General features: G+C 35.0%; 1 protein-coding gene across 3 annotated transcripts; it reads left to right on the top strand.

Moving 5' to 3' along the window:
* The first annotated feature begins 427 nt into the window (after positions 1-427).
* Positions 428-15462, top strand: LOC120107937 (pentatricopeptide repeat-containing protein At2g35130-like). Of its 3 annotated transcripts, none has more exons than XM_039121471.1 (8): positions 428-578; positions 1338-1531; positions 2097-2329; positions 11067-11304; positions 11687-11832; positions 11905-12110; positions 12200-12324; positions 14715-15462. In XM_039121471.1, the coding sequence occupies exons 1-8, from the start codon at positions 511-513 to the stop codon at positions 15296-15298; spliced, it is 1794 nt and encodes a 597-aa protein (XP_038977399.1). In that variant the 5' UTR covers positions 428-510; the 3' UTR covers positions 15299-15462. The 3 variants fall into 3 exon arrangements, with proteins under 3 accessions (XP_038977399.1, XP_038977400.1, XP_038977398.1); XM_039121472.1 differs by having other exon boundaries at positions 11067-11316; positions 12200-12290; positions 14723-15462; XM_039121470.1 differs by having other exon boundaries at positions 11067-11316.
* Positions 15463-19120: the final 3658 nt, after the last annotated feature.

The following is a 19120-nucleotide window of genomic DNA, read 5'->3' as shown; positions in this document are numbered from 1 at the left end:
GGGGCATGGTGGCTAAATTCCCCCGTAACAATACTTAATTGACATTATTCCCACATTGCATAATTAAGTTATATTAGTTTTGCTTGAGCTTTGTTTAAATTTATTTTTTTTTTTTGAAAAATTCAATTTACCCATCCTCCGTCATCTTGAGCAACAATCTATTATTCACCTTTAGCCAAAAAAAAACCAATTATTATTCATATTCTTTTTTTTTAAGGATAAATATTTTTATGAGTTAAATCCATCTTCCCCTTAACTACCAAAACAAAGTGGTAACCCTGATTTATTCATAATTGAATGAGTAATTAAATCGACTCATTTATATCTCGATCCGACGCTCGATGTCGCCACCTACGTGCTTGCACGGGATTGGTTCAACAGTTGGATATGGTGGGTAACAAAAACACACCGCTCTTTTCTCGTCCCCGCTCGCGCTCTCTTGCTCCTGTGAGCGTCGAAGTAGGCGACGTCTAGGATTGCCCACTGGCCGCTTCCTCAAGTCCGGCGAGTATGCGGAGCGCGTCGGCGTCGGCGTTCCAATCCACCTCGCCGCCGTACTCGAGTACCTCGCCGTCGAGGTTGGTTCTTTCCCTCTCTCATTCTCTCTGCTACTCTCCACATTACTGACTCGACTCCAATCTCTACCCCCCACCCGCACCCCCCCCTCTCCCGGCCACTCCCCTTCACTGCGCCTCTTTCTCTTCGGAACCGGGATTCCCATCCGAATACGATTCGGAAACGCAGAAATGCGGCTTCGCGTCGGGTTCGGGAGGGGTTGTAGTTGTTCCCTGCGGCTAAGTAATCCAGAATTCTTAATGCCACTGACATGCATTCAAGGATAGGATTTTCTAGGAGTCATCATCTCCTAGCGTTATAATCATGTGAGAGCTACTATGTATGTCCAAATTTTTATTTTATAAAAATTTGAGGGTTGTAGATACATGCAAAAATTATTTATTAACTTCAATTTAATATCCAGAAAACTTTTATGATCATAGCATCCTTATTCCATTTGAAAAATTGCTCAGAGGATTCATATTCAGATGCAGTCTCATTCCATGTACATCTGGCTGGGTTTTAATGTATAATCCAGCTTTAGTGTATAACCCACCAACTGGTCTTCTTGATTTCATAAAAAGTCTCTCTCTCTCTCTCTCTCTCTCTGTGACAAAGAGATTCATCAGCCGCTAAATTAGAAGTCAATTCAGAGGGTTGATACTAGTTGGAGTCCAATTAAAAATAAACTTCTAATGGGAAATGTACATTTTGATGGACCAACATAGGTATACAGAATTTGTTTGTGATCTGTCATCTTTCTATGTTATCAAATTTTGTAGGATGATGACCAAGGCTGCACTATGTCATTCCATTGTGAAATTAAGATGCAAATTCATTGGCTGCGAAAACATTTTAAGAAAGAGAGGCAAGAATTCCAATGGCACTATTGATAAAGAAAGGCATGAAAGTGTGTTTCTTGACAAGCGTGGGAGATGGAGAACCTTTGATGAAAAAAAATTGTCGAGGAAAAAGGGTAATTCTTCCTTGATACGTTCTACTCTGCTGAAGATATGTGTACTGGAAAGTGATGATCATTGTTCTCTAAAGTTGGTATACCAATATTATTAGTGATAACACAACTTTTACAAAAGAATCCTCTACCTTTTATATCATTTTTCATGTGCGAACAAATGTAAATTTTCCAAACTGAACATGCATTTAAGAACATCTTTTCTATATTTTACTATGTTGTCCATCTCTGATAAGTCAGTTCCAAGTTGTAGAAATAATTTTGAAAATCAGAGATGTTTTGCCTCGCAAGTAAGCAAGACTAAAGGCTACTCCAAAAATTTGTTAGCAAAGTCAATTTTAAGTTTGTAAAATGCTTCATAATAAATAAAAAGCTTCCTCTGCAAACTGTTCACTAAAATCATTCATATCCTGAAAGTATAGCTTTAGTTGCACGAATTGGTTTGATTTCATTTCTGATATCTTAATAATATTGCATGCCTAGGTTCCAATAATATCATGTTTTTTTTGTATTTTCCTGTTACTGTCTACTTAAAGCAATGTCTTGTCTATATAAAACCTCTGTATAGGTGGTTCACTGAGGGCACGGGGATGGAAGTATGGATCTGGTTTTGTTGATGGAGTCTTCCCTGTTCTGAGTCCCATGGCTCAGCAAATTCTAAAATTTGTGCAAATGGAAATGGATGCTGCTAAAATCTGGGTCTCCCTTGATGCTCTTCCTCCTACTCACAATGTGTGGGATGACCTAATCAATGTGGTTGTTCAACTTCGTCTCAACAAAAATTGGGATCCAATTATAGCAGTAAGAACTATCTAAAGCCTTCATTTTCTTTATATAATCATTCATGATTCATCTTTCTATTTTGTTTTCAACAGTAAAAAGTTATCATTGGTGAGTAATTAGGTATAGGAGTGTTGTCATATGAACTTTCTTCTTTTAGTAAATGTCTTGAAATTGTCATCATCATGTCATCTTTCTTGGAAAGAATGCTTGATTGTTGTTCAAATAAGGATGGTGAGTCACATACAGTTTGCATCTCATATGAGCCAAATCTGGATCCAAAAAGCTGAATCCAATTCGTATTTCAAGATTCAGATCCCAATTCATAACCAAACCTAATCAGTGTCCGATCAAAAGCATATGTGGACTGGATCTGAATGCTTATCCAAATTCTAGTTCATACTCTTTGAACATGTTAAATACATATCTTGTATTATTAATTGTCTTAATATAATAGAGACAAACATTGTATGAATCTGTATATAATGGATTTTTAGCTTTAAACTAAACCCTCGATGTTTTGAGATCCTTTTCTGAACTAGAATTGGGAATTTTCGGTCAACTTTGCATTAGGTTATCTAGATGTTGCAAATCTTACACTTTGTTATTATGAATTTCCTAGTTGATCAAATTTTGAGGATTTTATGGCTTGGAAGTTGCATTCAATCATTTTACAGATTGCTTTAAATAAGTGACATGGGTCGTTGGTTTCTAAGAAATGGTCAAATTTATGATCTAGTCATATACAACAAGCTGACATTGTAGAGAAGTAAAGATTTTGCAACATAGGCAAATTTACTTCTGATATGGTGTATCAAGCCATCAAGATTTAGCACATGACAACTGATCCTAGTTAAAAATGAGATATTTAAGAAACAAAAGGAATATAAAAGAGCTTTGAGACTGTATGGCATTTGAACACACTAATGACACAACAGGACACATTGACACACTACAAGCTACTACATCTTCTAAAAGGCAAGAAAGTTCGAGCCTAGTCATTCTTGAATATTTGAGCCTCAAATTTGCATAATGCCGCAACAAACACCTGAGATACCACATACAAAAATGGTAGGGTTCGTGGGCTTCAGATAAGCCTTTCATATTTTGCCACTCTAGGAAATATAAGTGGCTAAATTGTTATGATTTTTCAAGGTGGTAGGTGGTTTGATAGTCCTCCAAAAATAGTGAGGTCAAGGTTCGCCGTCTTAGTACCAGACTCTGTACCGGTGCCACACTAGCACAGTTTTAGTGCGGTATGGTATGGAATTTTTTTGGCATACCGCCACCGGCACCGGGTATCCCGTACCATCCAGTTCGGGCCGGTACGACATACTTTGAGTGAGGTGGCGTCCTTACACATGCATATACATGTTTGTGTCTATATCAACGTGGTGTGGGTGGGATGTTCCAAACTCTTGTGAAAATGAAATGCATATGTATATGTTTTTGACATGTGTGTATTAGTGTATGTGTATGTATGCGTGCAAGTTTAAGGAGAAGATGATGCTTCTAGGAAAACTTTACTTTTAAAAGATTATGCTTTTGTTTTATTATAGAGTATTTTGCATGGATGGGTTGACAAATTATGGTTTCTTGCTCTTTTATTATTAAAGTTCTGCAATATGCCTCAAAATCAATCCACCATTTATGCCATGCAACATTAGTTTGATTGTGTTTGTAGTCCAAAGATTAAAGGATTGATGTTGACTTCTTTCCAATACAGGAGAAGTGATGATAACAGTAGGGAAAGGATAAAGTTGAATGTATGAAACACGTGTGAGAGTGCTTATGACAAAAATGCCTGATTCAAAATACAAATTCCCCTTAATATATTTCTTGATGTGAAAAAGGAAACATATCACAATGGGAAATTTAAAAAAATAATCCTAAACACATACTTTAAAATTGGAAAATGAGTTCCAGTTCATAGTATTCTTGTTTCCATATAAAATTTTCGAAGAGCTGAAATCTCATGAGTGATGATTGATTTTATGGGTTCTTTCTCATGCCTCAATGAAAAAGGACTTTAACTGGGATTTGTGATCTAGTGATTGAAATGCAACTATGGATTGACCAATACATTCAATTCTTTCTTGAGATGCATTCATTCTTTGATTGCATCTCATGTCTTTATTTGAATGATCTAGATAATCAAGCAGATCATCATAAAGAAAAATAATGGAGATTTTGTTCATTCAAAATAGATTGAGTGGATACAAGAACAAGAAGAATAAATGAAAATGATTCATTTATCGAAAAGATGATTAGTTGAAAATAAGGTTATAACTAGGTTGATAAAATCTGAATTTGGATGGGTTGGATTTGGATATAAAATTATCTATTTGATCAGATTCAGGTATGGAGTCAGACAGTGTTGGATATGGATATGAATATGGTTTCTTTTTTTTTTTGGCATTGAGAATATTGGTAAATAGAACCTTATTGAAGGTGCCCCTAGGGGCCTCTCTTACATTGATATGGATGAGTAGAAATTCATGATGATAGAAAGAGGGTTTCTGTTGTTGATTATCTGAATTCTGTGTACAAGGTACTTGTTATTAGTATGTCAAGATTTTATAATCTAATTCATGTCTTCACATATTTGCTCGCTGAAATTCTTGTAGCTTCATTGTTCTCATATTTGATGATTATGTCATTTAATGCTAGTTATCCTTATATGTTGGCGGTGAAAATTTCTATCCTTCGGTTTGACTTTACTAAGAATGGAGCTTTCTGATCTTGAGCATAATATGATTAGGTAGGGATTTTGGGTGCAAAATATTGAAGTCAACAAAGGGTTCATTGACTATTTAATGAACAATCATCTAAGATTGCTCTAAAAATTGCACAGTCTCCAATAATAGGGAATTGCTGCATGTCATTGGCCTGATGGTACCCAATTATAGTCCATTTACTATTGTGACTCGAGCATAACAAGTGTTTTACCCTGAGTTGACTGGGGGAATTTAGTTATTGAAGATAGGAATGACTAGGGACCTTACTTAGTGACAACTCCATATTATATGAGCAAAACTAGGAAGTTCATTTTAGTACAATTATCATTTTACCTCTAATAGTATAATTGAGTACCCATATAAGTTAAGCTCTTTAATAATTGAATATGAAGTTGATGAAAGCATTATTGCCAACTTAGCTTTGAGATCTAGTGAGAAATCTATGCTAGTATGCTAGATCTCAATGTCCTTCAATGGAAATTCTATTCTTCCTTCCAAAAGAGGAAAGAAACTAGAGTTAGGATCCCATAAAGATTCTAACTAGCTAATCTAGGAGGACCCCTGGACCTCTTGTGGACCGATTTGGCCACTTCGGGTAGGTTTGGCTGGAATTTGGAAGCAAGATATCATATTCGGGACTCGATTGTGAATCATAACTTTTGGCGGCCATAACTTTTTCATATGGTGTCTGTTTCAGCATGCCAAGTTCCAAAATGAAGCTCTCGATGAATGCTATGAGGATATGACAAAATCTAAGAAGTTTGTCATACCTTGCTAATGAGGGTTCGATGATGTTTGGGGCCTGAAACATTCTAGTTAAATTGGAACTTTCCTTTTTGGGTATGACTTTGATTGGTCATATTTTAGAATAAGAGAGGAATTAGGCAAGGTGGTAGGAGATAAGTTGACATAGGAATTAGCCCCATGATAAATTTTGTCTTAATATATGTTTTTTAATTATTTCAGGAAAATTTTCATCTCTCTGGATTAGATGAAAAATCTGACCCGAATTTGAGGACTAGGAGCTTATTATTATAAATTGAGGCTCTATGTCTCACTTTATAATCAATTAATCAAAGAAAAAAAGTGTCTAGAGCCCTACTTTCAGAATTCTATATTTTTATTATTAGTTCCTGTGTGAGGTCTGAGATAAGCGGATAGAAGGAATTTCTTCCTTCTCTATCTAATAGAATCACTAAGTTTCACATCAAAATCAATATCCTTAATTGATTCATTAAAATTAGGGATCTTGAGTGAGAATCCTCTTTAATTTTGAGAATTTGAGTTTTTAGTGCAACTTGAACTCTTTCGATCTATGAATATGAAAACCAAGAGGAAGGGTTTGAAAACTGTAAGTTCTTTGTCCTTTGCTATCGAGGTGTGTCCTAATAAGGTAGGAACTAAAAGTCCTTCCTTCTGCCAGAGACCATTAATCATGTAACACCATAGGACTTGGTCATTTGTTTACATGATTGGCTAACCACAAACCATTTTTGTCATGTCTCTAAGAGATTCTGTATCATGCTGGGCTCCATGTCCCAGTTTTAAAACCAGAGCTTTCATAAGCTTTGGCTATAGAATTAAAAAAAAAAAGTCTTGAAGGGGAGATTTTGCTGGAATTTTCGAATTAAACTTGATTAAGCAAAGAATTTAAAATTTTAAAGATCAAACTTGGAAAAGACCGATTGATGACTTGTCCTATTGATTTGACAGCGAAGAATACCAACCACCATATTAGGATTCTTGTGATTTTGGAAACCTTGGTCATTGTTTGGAGGTTGAAGACAAAAAATTGTGATTACAGCTTTATTAGGAGTTCGTCCAATTATATTAGGAGTTGGTTCAACTATATTTGGAGTTGGTTCAGCTCAACCAGCTTAAAACATGTATGGGCCCCTGAGGTGATGCGCTCAAATTAACCAATGGTTATCAAACCATCATATTAAAAAAACATGATTTGGCTAACTAGATTAGATTAGTAATGCTTGGGCTTGTGTTCAAGTTTGGACATTTTGGCAGAATTGGCTTAGTATTATGGTCTTTCTAGTGAGGGCAGAGCCAAGATTAATACTATGGACTTCCATAAAATTATGAGGTTGATGGTACTAAAAATAGATCGAATACTGGTTTATCCATATTTGTATCCATATTTTTTAGCAAATATAAACATGGATATGGATATTAAATAGATACCAAAATTAGTATCCATATTTGTTCTAAAAGAATCTAGATGCAAATCGGGTATCAGTTATATCCATATTTTTTTTAATTCAAATACGGACATAAATTGAATATTATTCAGTCTTAAATTAAGTTTTGAATATTTATTAAACATATTCCAAAATTAATATTCATATTTGTTCTAAATGGTTACAAGTACAAGCTGGATATTACTTATACCCATATTTTCCTATTCAAATATGGATATAACTTGAATATTTTTTGGATATAAATTAGATTTTGAATGGAATCCAATAAGAACAACTAACGTAAATGATATTGTCATAATGAATGGAATGGGATTCACTATCAGGATTGTAGCGATGCACTAATAACTGCATAAGAGTCTAAGTTATAGTTATTAAATTAAACCTGCATGAAAATCGACCCGACCAATGGTCTAAATTGTTGGTGGATCGAGTTTCTATTAAATATTAAATTTAAATTTTATTTAAAATAAAATATATAATATAAAAATATTAACAAAATTTCTGCATTAAGCACCACCATTACTTTTTAATTGCAGCATTAATAAAAAATACTGAATTATCTACTTTTAAGAGAGTTTTTAAGAAAACATATATTTAAATATAGGAATATATATGTTTTTGATATTCTTAAATACATTTTTTAGCAAAGTTGTGAAAAAATCTTAAGGAAGAAAATGAAGTATATATATGTTGCATTTTCTATCAAAGCAAAAGGATCAATTGTTTATAAAAGAAGTAATTATTAGAATATGAAATATTACAATATACATCAAATGAATATATTTAATGACGTGATAAGATTTCAATAAGAGTAATAAACCATCACTTAAGAGCAAAAGTGATTGTGATCCCAGTGGTAACTAATATATTGGCTTATAGTAGATTTAGTGGACAAACCAAAGCAAACAACCCTAATTGATAAGGGGTGTTTTGGTGAGTGACTTGTGAAACCAGTTGTAGTTGATCCTTATTTGGTAAGGGGCTTATAGTAGATTTACTGGGCAAACCAAAGCAAACAGCCCTAGTTGATAAGGGTATGTTGGTAAGTGACTTGTCAAACTAGTTGTAGTTGATCCTTATTTGGTCACCAGGTGGCATATGGCATATCCGCACGTTGAATGATGATGAAGTGGTAGGGCTGCGAGACATGCATCCACATCTAGTGGAAATCCAGATTCTGAATCATTTGGGATCATGTTGTTGAGCTTTTCCTTTAGCAATGGCGTGCTTGTGATTGAAGCGGAATCCTCCGCCATCGTTCTCTTTCTCCTCAAACTTGAGAGAGGAGAAGAGGAGGTGACGTGGAGGAAAAGAGTAAAAAAGAAGCCTCTTACGTAATGGCAGTGGGGACAAGGGAGAAGGGGAGCAAGGGTTTATAAAAACACCCGGCACGTATCAGCATGTGCTTTGTGGGATAGCAGCACGAAGCGTTTCTGATGCTATTGCATTTGCATAGAGTTTCCTATGCAGGTGGCTCTTTGAGTTTACTTGTGCTCTTTACTTCGAGTCTACTGGGTAATTTACAGATTTGTTGAAGATTTGTCACATTATTTTAGCATCTCTTGTCTGTACTCTTGATGGTTAGTCTGCTGAGTTTGAGAGGGTAGGATAGTTAACAGTTATAGTTGTACTTGTATGCGCTACACTGTGCATGTACTCTGGAATAATGGATTGGGCAATAGCCCGTTATACATGTATTTTGATCTGTGTCCATATAGTAAAATGCTATACATTACACAACCATGTAACAAGTTTCTTTAGCATCCTTCTGAGTTCTGAGTTTATTCTAAACCAACATCATATTTATTTTAGATTTTATTTTACACTTTCCATTCTTCAATAGATTCTTGAAAGGCTGTAACGTTTTCCTCAAATGATTTTCACCACCAAATTCTTGGGCATCATGTTCTTTGGATGCTTTATGTGTCACCTTTGGTTAAAGCATTTACAGATATTTGGTTTATGTTAAAACCTTTTTTTTTCTTGTCATTGGCCAACAATTTTCACATGTTTCATCCCTTTTCTTTTAACAAAACATGTTACCTATGACAAATTTTATCACTATCATAGTCAATGTGCCAGAAGGTGGCAAATTGCATTGCATGCTTCAATGTTGGACTGCTGGAGCACTCCATATGCTAAATCTGTCTATCCTAATTCCGGGAAGTCATTGTTCCCACTATGTTACTAAGTTAAAAGCTAATTAACTTTTCATATGTGTTTGATCTTCACATAATGCAGAACACTTGATAATATGACTAAGTGAAATAGAACTGTCTGGGATCAAAGTTCTAGAAATGCTTATATTTTATACGTTGGATCTTAGCTCCATCAAACAATCTGATTCTGTCACTGACAAAAATGTAATGAAGTTGTCTAGAGTTCTACTTGACTGCTGTTCAAATTGCACCCCCACTTATGTCTAAATCTGGAGTCAGGTTTTGAATGACTACTTTTATTCGTTTCTTCTGTTGGAACACTTCAAAGCTTGAGTGAATAATTGTTCTGTAAAACAAAAATTGGTGTTTTCCATAAAATTCATTTTCTTATCATTTAACAGAACTTGCCATCTTATGTATGTAAGGACTTGAAAATTTTGTGTCTAATTTTTTCCCAATTTAGAAACTAAAATCCTATCTTGGTCATGATGCTACCTTATATTCTGTACCTAGGGGGCCAATTCTCCATCTACCTTACCTATACAGCTTCAGGCTCTCTCTTGCATGAAGCATTAACTAATGTTGTCAATGTTTTTTCATGACCAACTTTAACCTTTTTGGTCTTTGCCTTTCTTTCTACATTTATGTCATGCATTTTTTGAAACTGTAATGGAGAGTTCTATTGTGTCTTTCAGGATCAAATATTAGACTAGAGAGTTGCTTCTAAGGTTCTTTATCTCCTGATGCTTTCAAAAGCATCCATTTCCAATCCTTTGGTTCTTGTTTTAAATTTCCGTGGATGCACTAAAAAATTGAGCAGATAATGACAGGCTGTCAGCTTAGCCACAGAAAATTCCTTGATATAATAATTTGCTTCCTGTTATTATGTATTAGGAAAATATAACAAGAATCATTCAGTGGGTACCCCTTTGCTCTGAGTTTTGAAATGTATCAGTTTAATAAAAACCAGCGAATTGGAAAATTAGGATGAGATCCAAAGTTGTCCACAATATCTTCAACAGTGGCATGACCCTATATGATTCTTCCTAGCTATCCTAGCTATCCTAGCTAGTAGGGCGATTAGAGACTGGAGTTTTCCATGCATATTCATTTTTCAATGTTCTTATTATGAATCAACTTTTTTTCCCGCTCAACATAATGCCAGTATGCCACAAGCATTTTTACATGTACTTTCATTATGGATGAGCTATATTTTAGTAGGACCATTATTTGTCCTTAAAATTGTTTCTCGAGTATAATACTGTTATTAGCTTTCCTAAATAAGATAAGATTCTTTTGCAGGATTATCAAGGAGGTAATTATACTAGTATCAGTAACAGTAATTCAAATACTTACTACTAGTAGGATTTGTATTGATTTCTCTGTGAATTAGTCGGCTACTTTGTTAGAGAAATGGTAACGGAAGTGTGTATATGAATTATGAAGTGATTAGTTCTACATGCTAAGCAATCTCTATTACATCAAAGCAGTATTCTGCCAACTAATTGATCAGCATAGATGGAAACTGCCCATAAAATTAAAAGGAGGGTCAAAATTTTGATCACCCTTCTGCATCAATGATCTATTTGTGAGTTTCCTGTCCTAGATCCTTGTAAATTTGATTATCAACTTAATAAAAGTATTCCATTAGGTATGCGAGTGGATACTGTACAAGAGTTCCTTTCGTCCTGATGTAATCTGCTATAACTTGCTCATCGATGCATATGGCCAAAAGTTCCAGTACAATAAGGCAGAGCTGGTATACTTACAACTTTTGGAAGCCCAATGCATCCCAACTGAAGATACTTATGCTCTTCTTATGCGGGTTTACTGTGCATCTGGATTGCTAGAGAAGGCTGAGGCTGTCTTCACTGAGATGAGAAAAAAGGGCATTTCTTCGAGTACATATCTACTTTAGTAATATTTACTCAGACTGATTATGATGCCTTTAGCACTCAAGAAAGTTGTTGGAGAAGAAATCCTGTACTCATATTTATTCTTTGCTAGAATTTGCATAAGCTATTCATATCGTCATAAAATAAGAGGGTGGGCCATGGTGCACTGGTAAGGTTGCTACAGTGTGACCTGAGTTTGACGGTTCAAAATGTGGAAACAACCTTTCCGCATTTTCTTTTTCTTTTTTTTTTTTTGGGGGGGGGGGGGGGGGAGGTTGCACATGACACTCCCTAGACCCTGCAGTTGTAGGACACTCCTTTTTTTTATTCATATCACCATAAAATAATGAATTCATTCAGCTCCTGTTTTGCTCAGGTGTTGTCGTATATAATGCATATATTGATGGGTTATTGAAAGGAAGGAACAGTCAGAAGGCAGTGGAAATATTTCAGAGGATGAAGAAAAATCGGTGCCAGCCATCTAATGAAACATATACAATGATGATAAATTTATATGGGAAGGTGAACCAATTCCTTTTCCTTGTGATATACTCTTTTCCTTTAATGTAATTTTTGTCTTACTCTCTCTGACAGGCAAATCAATCATCTATGGCCCTGAAAGTTTTTAATGAAATGAAAACAGAAAGGTGCAAGCCAAATATCTGCACTTACACGGCTTTAATAAATGCCTTTGCAAGGGAGGGGCTTTGTGAGAAGGCTGAAGAAGTATTTGAAAAGATGCAGGAAGCTGGTCATGAACCTGATGTGTATGCATACAATGCCCTCATGGAAGCTTACAGGTAAGTGTTGACCTTCTGATGCTCCTTCAAATAATTTATTGTTGGATTTTTATGAGGTAAGTCATGCCACCAATTTTTCAATGCAACAGCCGTGCTGGTTTTCCATTTGGATCTGCAGAGATCTTCTCTCTGATGCAGCACATGGGATGTGAACCAGATAGAGCTTCATACAACATTATGGTAGATGCATTTGGAAGAGCTGGTCTTCATGAACGTAAAAGCATTTTTAGAACATTCTTTCATGCTAGTCTTTTTGCACTAAATGTACATGTTGTAGTAATTGGATTGGGATGCATGTGCAAGGATTCCCTCGGTTATACTGGATATCATTATACTTGGGGGAAAACAAAAGCAAATGCATGATTGTTAGAAGGAAATACGAAATTGATATCATGCGATTTCTATAATTTAAATATTTCTAATAATTCAATGATAGGAGGTTGCATGCATTGAAAAAAATAATAGAGATACAACTTCTCGTTTAGGTGAATTTGACTTAGGGTTACATGTAATTATGGTATGTCATATCATACCGAACTAGGTGGTACGGAGCATATCGTACCATACTAGTTTGGTACTGGTATACAATATGGGGGGCATATCGATACTCGGTACGCCAAACCGGCCTCTTACCATACTGTACCGACATAGTGATAGTGTGGCATCGATATGGGGCCCGGTACCGAGAAAAGTACCTTTCACGTAATGCTTGTGACAGAAAATTCATTTGTAAAATGAGAAAGTAATAGATTGATAGACGCGTTCAATTACTATCATTGAATTTTGGTGTTATATCTCTATAAGGTATGGCTAGTGTTATGATCAGGGTATGCCGTATCGGCTGGTACGAACCGGTCCGGGCAGGGACCGGTACGAATCAATCCGAGCAAGGACCGGTACGAATCAATCCGGGCAGGACCGGTACCGGATCAGCATGGGATTCGGTACTGGAAATATTTCATTGAAAAACCGGCTGGTATGACTGTTGTACCAGTATGGAATTGGTACGGGCCGGTACGCCGGCCCTTGGTTATGATGATTGCAAATTTGAGAAAAGAGAAGTGTATACATCTTTTCTTTTTTTCTTTCCTTCTTTTCTTTTCTTTCGCTTTTGTGAACTAAGACGGGAAAAAGGGAGGTGTATACATCATTCTCGAACACATGAAAGTTACGGTATTGCCCTTAGGTGGCATGATTGTGGTCAGCTTTTGTGGGTTTTGGGGGGGGGGGGGGGGGGTGGTTTGCCCATGCATTTGCATTCGATATAGACAGCAGAAAAAAGATTTCAAGAAGAATCGGATGGTAGTTTGTACTAACTCGGTTGTTTTATGTTACTCAGACATCTTGAGACCTTTGGTACCTCTTCTAGTGTATTGATACTAGTACAAATTAAGCCATATCAATTTGCCATGTACACTTAATCATTTTTCCCTTTGTGCAAAATTATGTTATATGATTTTCTGGAAAGGTGCCAGTTTATCAGAATGTTCCGTGTCACAATTTAAAAACCTGTGCGCTGGTATGCATTTTTTTAAGCAGTCCAAATTTTTATCACTTATAGGTGATTGGTAGAAGAAATAGTATCCAATTATCGCTGCATAGTAATGAAAGCGGCATATTTAGAGCTCCAACGGACTGCTGATAACTATGATCAAGATAATGATGTCAATCTTGATACACTTTCACTTAAGGATACTTGGAAACTATTAATAGTTTAGAAATTGATAATGTGGCGGTAGTTCCTTAAAACACTGGTCGGTTGCAAATCTTAAAAAGAAATTATAAGCTCCAGCTTTCTTACTTCCATCTCATTATTTATTATTTTTCTAACTTTCTAGAACACCCAAATTCCATTCACAATATTAACAGCTATATCACCTGGTACTGGCACAATGACCTTCATTGATTGTGGCTAGTATCTGACCTCGTAATGATATTTAAATATGTAGAAGGAAATTAAACTCATTAGAAACTATTTTCGGCTAGAAACTACACAAAAACATGCTTATATTTTAGAACAGGAAAATTCACAGCATACAAATGTGTATAGAAATATAAGTTCTTCAGCTATCTCATTTTGATTTGGGAATTTTTGCCTATTTCAACTCCCTTATCATATATTCAGTTGACACCCATGGCCACATCAAGCATATTCTAGCTAATAAAGCTTGATGAAAAACAAATTGACAAACCACTCAAACCATGTTTTCTCTTTCTTTATATATATATATATATATATATATATATATATATATATATATATATACACACTGAAGAGGATTTGATAGAAGTTTCCATTCTCTTAAATTTGTAATGCTTTGCCTTCTTTGCTGAGGTCTGAGCAAACAGCTTTGGCATATTATGCTCGATGGAACTAATTATTTGTTTTCTCATTGGGTTTTTCCTTGTTGATAGCCAGAATTCTTTTACTTAAAAACCTTTGTATATTTTCTCTAAGTATAATATTATTTCTTGATTGAATATGTGATGCACTATTCTGTTGTTATACATCCAAGAAAATTATGGATGGATTTGATTCATGTTGGCAATCATCACATATTCAATCAATTGGCTTATTTTACTTTTTTATCTAATATTCCACAGATGCACAGGCCATGTTTGAAGAACTAAAGCAGCAAGGTGAGACACCCACTATGAAGTCCTACATGCTACTCCTATCTGCCTACTCAAAGGCTGGAAACATCCCTAAATGCGAGGAAATCATGAACCAGATGCATAAATTTGGTCTGGAGCCGGACACATTTGTGCTGAACTCGATGCTCAATGCTTATGGAAAGGTAGGCCGGTTTGAGAAGATGGAAGAGGTATTAACTGCAATGGAGAATGGCCCGTATGAACTTGATATTAGCACATACAATATTTTGATCAACATCTACGGGCGTGCTGGCTTTTTCAGTAGAATGGAGGAGCTGTTTCAGTCCCTTATCAGTAGAGGACTAAAAGCTGATGTAGTGACATGGACTTCGAGAATTGGTGCTTACTCTCGGAAGAAACAGTACAAGAAATGCTTGGAAATCTTTGAAGAGATGATCGATGCTGGTTGTCACCCTGATGGTGGAACTGCTAAAGTGCTTCTCTCCTCATGTTCCAATGAGGAGCAGATGGAGCAAGTTACTACTATAGTGAGATCAATGCACAAGGAGGCAAGAACCATGCTTCATATTTGATATTTTCACCCATCTTCCTTTGGGAGTATTATAAGTATTTTAACCAGTGTTATCTAATTCTTTACACATTATAGAATTGTGAATTACAACAAAAATTTACATAGTTTGACATAATACAGGAAGAAGAGCTTATTGTGAATTACATATGAAGATTTGTTTCATCACTTCGGTCAGCCATTCATTTTTTGCCTTTTCTCTCCTGGACTATTCCTGTATCATCTATCCAATGTGTCTTGACTTTATTAATCCAAATTATGTGATGGACAAACTTCTTATAAATCAAAATTGAGGGAAGATTGAATTGTATACAAAAATTTGAGTGACTTCTCTCCTTCCTCTACTGGCAAACTGAGAATATTAGATGAGGCAAATTACAAATAGGTAACTACGACTTCGATTGCTTTTTCTTCATGAAATGCTGGCAGGAGACATGCGAGGTAACCATCATTCTCTTCTTTGAAGGCAAAGTTGGTTTTCTGTTAAACTTTTATAGTTAAAAAAAATATTATGACATTTTTGGCCTTTACATGCATTTGATATTTAATATTTTGATTGCTTTTTCATCAAATCTATGTAACCATCCAATATTGTTTTTATACCCAAGCAAGGAGTTAAACCTTTGGTCAACTGTCTGAATCTTCTGATGAGATATAACATGGCCTTCCAAAATGGATTACATATTCCAGCCAGGTGAAGTGTATCTTGCTTGCATTGCGGTCGATTGCGGTGGCCTCCATTTTTTTTCCTTTTTGTTAGGCTTAATTTGGAAAAGAAATTGAAAATTCTGATATAATTTTTTAAAAAAATTCACAAAAGGTATAGATAATTCCTGAATAAAGTGAGATGAGTTCCTAGTCTTGTTTGGTTAAAGTGATCTTATACCCATCGTTTAGTTATATAGTGCCATAATATGATTGACATCAATGTAGATGCTCTGTTTAAAAAACAACTATGCCCTTTCCTTTTCTTATTACTTCTGTTAAGAAAGGGAATTTTGATATGTTATTGAGTCAGGTGGGAAAAGGTGGTAGGTATCTTGGATTTATGGGAACCCAAGGCACTGTTGATCTAGTTGTCCAGGATTTGACTGGAGTTGGAATATGGAGGCTTTGTACGGTAGTTATCCTAGGATAAGCCTTGGATAAATAGCCTATCTTGAAGTTAGACCTGTTCATGGGTCACGTTGGTTGGTATGAGCTTGGGCTGGGTTTTGCCCCAAGGTCAACACCGTTTATTGCGATCCAGGTTTGGCCCGGCCCAACTGTTGGGCCTACCTTCCAAGCCTAAGCCGGATCCATACTTGGGCTTCCAGCTCTAAACTGAGCCTTATACTTTCTGACCATTATTTATTTATTTTTTAAAATAAAAATATTTAAAGTTCATTAGAAATATTAAATTTGAATAATTAAATATTGCTAACAATCTATAGCCTTTATTGTAACATTTACTATAATAGAAATAATCAAATATCAAAAATATTTATTCCACTTACTTTACAAATTAAAAATATTTGTCAATTAAGTATATAATACATCAAACATAAACAAACAACATAATATAAATAAAAAAAATCAGATCGGTCCGGGCTCGGGATAGGCTTTAATCTTCAAGCCTACCCTTATATTAAAAGACTATTTTCCAGGCCCTGCCCACCCTGCTAGGCCTAATATTTTGGTCCAAGCCCAGCCAAAAAGCTTTGGGCTTGATCAAGCCGGGTAGATTGCCCGATCTTGTGAATAGGTTTCTCGAAGTCTATCAAATATGCTAAGTTTTGATGTGTGCACACTTGTGTAAATAATAAACCTCAAAGGCTAAGAATCCTTCTAGTTAGCAAACGGCACGATATTTGGACGCTAAGCACACACTAAATATCTAAATGAGTTTTCATGCCAAACATACCTTGCCATGAACATAATTGGCATCACTTGCAGTAATTTGGTAGTCCTACACCTCAGCAGCATTTGAACAGAATGTCAATTTTGGTTTGATAGGAGGCAGCAAAATTGGTTTAAATGTGTTGCCCTGGACTCAATGATAAAATGTTAGTTTCCATTCTTGGTGAGAAAAAAATTGAAAGTCATAATTATGTGCCTGAGAATTAAATTTTAAAATTTTGCAATATTTTCATATTGATTCACTATTATTTTCTTATAATGCATACTTCGATCTATCTTTGTTCAGTCTGATATAATTTTTTCTTTACTTCTGTCGTTCTTTCTTTTCTTTTTGGGACAAAAAGTTTGGTCTATCAGCTCTATTGGTAAATACTAGGGGCACAATTGGGCCAAGCTTCTGAGCTTGGATTTGATCAACTTGGTTTGAACTTAATTTGAAACTTGAAAGTTGAGATCAAGCTTGACAGTCTAATAATGGATTTAGCCAAACTTGGGCCTGTTTGAGTAGCTTGATAATACTTGTCAATCAAAATAAACTCATGCTTGCACCAGGCTTGAATTAATTAAGCCTAGTTCAAGCAAGATCCAATCTCGGTTCAAACTTCGCTCAAGCTCATTTCAATCTTGGTTTGATTGATTATACACCAAGCGAATAAAGGGTCAAGTGTTGGACTAGAACCAGTGACTGTTTAGATGATGACTAACATATTTTGCAAAATATGCTTTGCCAATTTAGAGCTTTATCAAGTTGAGGCTAATAGATTAAACCATGTTCAGGTTTGACTGAATTACATGTAAATCTAGCTTAATTCGAGCCTATTTTGAACTAAGCTTAAGCCAAACTTGCGACACTTAAATCAATTGATATCCTTATCAAATACGAAGTATAATAGTTATAAATCTAGCTACAACCACCAAAAGATAGCACATAGTTACTAATCGGTGATGCCGAATATCACATGCTTTAAAAAGATAATCTATGTAGATGAGAAATATTACGGGGATTTTATATTTGAGGAAACAAAATAATGGTGAGAAAACAAAAGAGGTTAGAGATGGCTCTATATAAGTCCGGGGTTTTCCTTCGAACTCTGCCTTATGGGTGTAAATGAGATATTCTTTCTTGGTAAGAAAAAAATAGACAACGGCTCAAATCATAGTCTGCTCACGATTCTATGGATTCATTTGCCCTTTTGTATATATAGAAATTTAGAATTCTTTTTCTCAAGCTGTATGAGGAGAAAACCTTCCACACATTTTTGGAAGGGTGTCGTAAGTTCAAATGCTTACATATTAAAAGCAGTTCATCCTTTAAATTGATAATAATAATAATAATTTTTAATAATCACTAGCAACTTATCATGTATAATGCATGTTTGAAGGAAAAGAGAAGGTAGAGTAAGTAACATAGCTCAATTTACTTAGAAGTCAAATCGAGAGGTCTAATCTTTGAGATAGAGTTCAATCTATTTGTTTGTATGTTTTATGAAAGTAGTTTGATTTGATTGGAAAAGGAGAGAGAGCGAGCGAGCGAGCGAGCGAGCGAGCGAGCATAGAAAGTTGGTGAGATACTTAACATATAATATAAGACTAGCATATTTATGTTCAGTAACTATAAAATAATAAAATAATAATAACTTAGTTTATTAAATACATAGTAATATTAAAAATGTACACTAATATATGATTCTTAAAACAAAAGGTTAATAAAAATATAAAATAAAAATAAAAATTATTATAAAATAGAAAATATAATATTTAAAATTTCTAGTAGTAGTTGAAAGCATGCTAAATAAAAATAGAAAATCAAAAGATACAATTTTAAGAAGTAAAAGAAAGAAATGAAAATTTGCAAGAAAAAATGTAAAGGAATAGATAATAATCAATAAATAGAAATAGAGGACATAAAAATGCAATTCAAAGTACA

This window comes from Phoenix dactylifera, unplaced genomic scaffold (assembly GCF_009389715.1).
Source record: "Phoenix dactylifera cultivar Barhee BC4 unplaced genomic scaffold, palm_55x_up_171113_PBpolish2nd_filt_p 001085F, whole genome shotgun sequence".
Taxonomy (NCBI): Eukaryota; Viridiplantae; Streptophyta; class Magnoliopsida; order Arecales; family Arecaceae; genus Phoenix; species Phoenix dactylifera.
The sequence above is the reverse complement of the archived record's forward strand: the minus strand, read 5'-3'. Positions and strand labels throughout refer to the sequence as shown.

Bases quoted from the DNA above. Each gene is read 5' to 3' on its own strand.
- LOC120107937 (XM_039121470.1), top strand. From the start codon at position 511: ATGCGGAGCGCGTCGGCGTCGGCGTTCCAATCCACCTCGCCGCCGTAC. The intron at 1,532-2,096 runs GTAATTCTTCCT...ACCTCTGTATAG, and splicing joins AAAATTGTCGAGGAAAAAGG to GTGGTTCACTGAGGGCACGG. The intron at 2,330-11,066 runs GTAAGAACTATC...GTATTCCATTAG, and splicing joins ATTGGGATCCAATTATAGCA to GTATGCGAGTGGATACTGTA.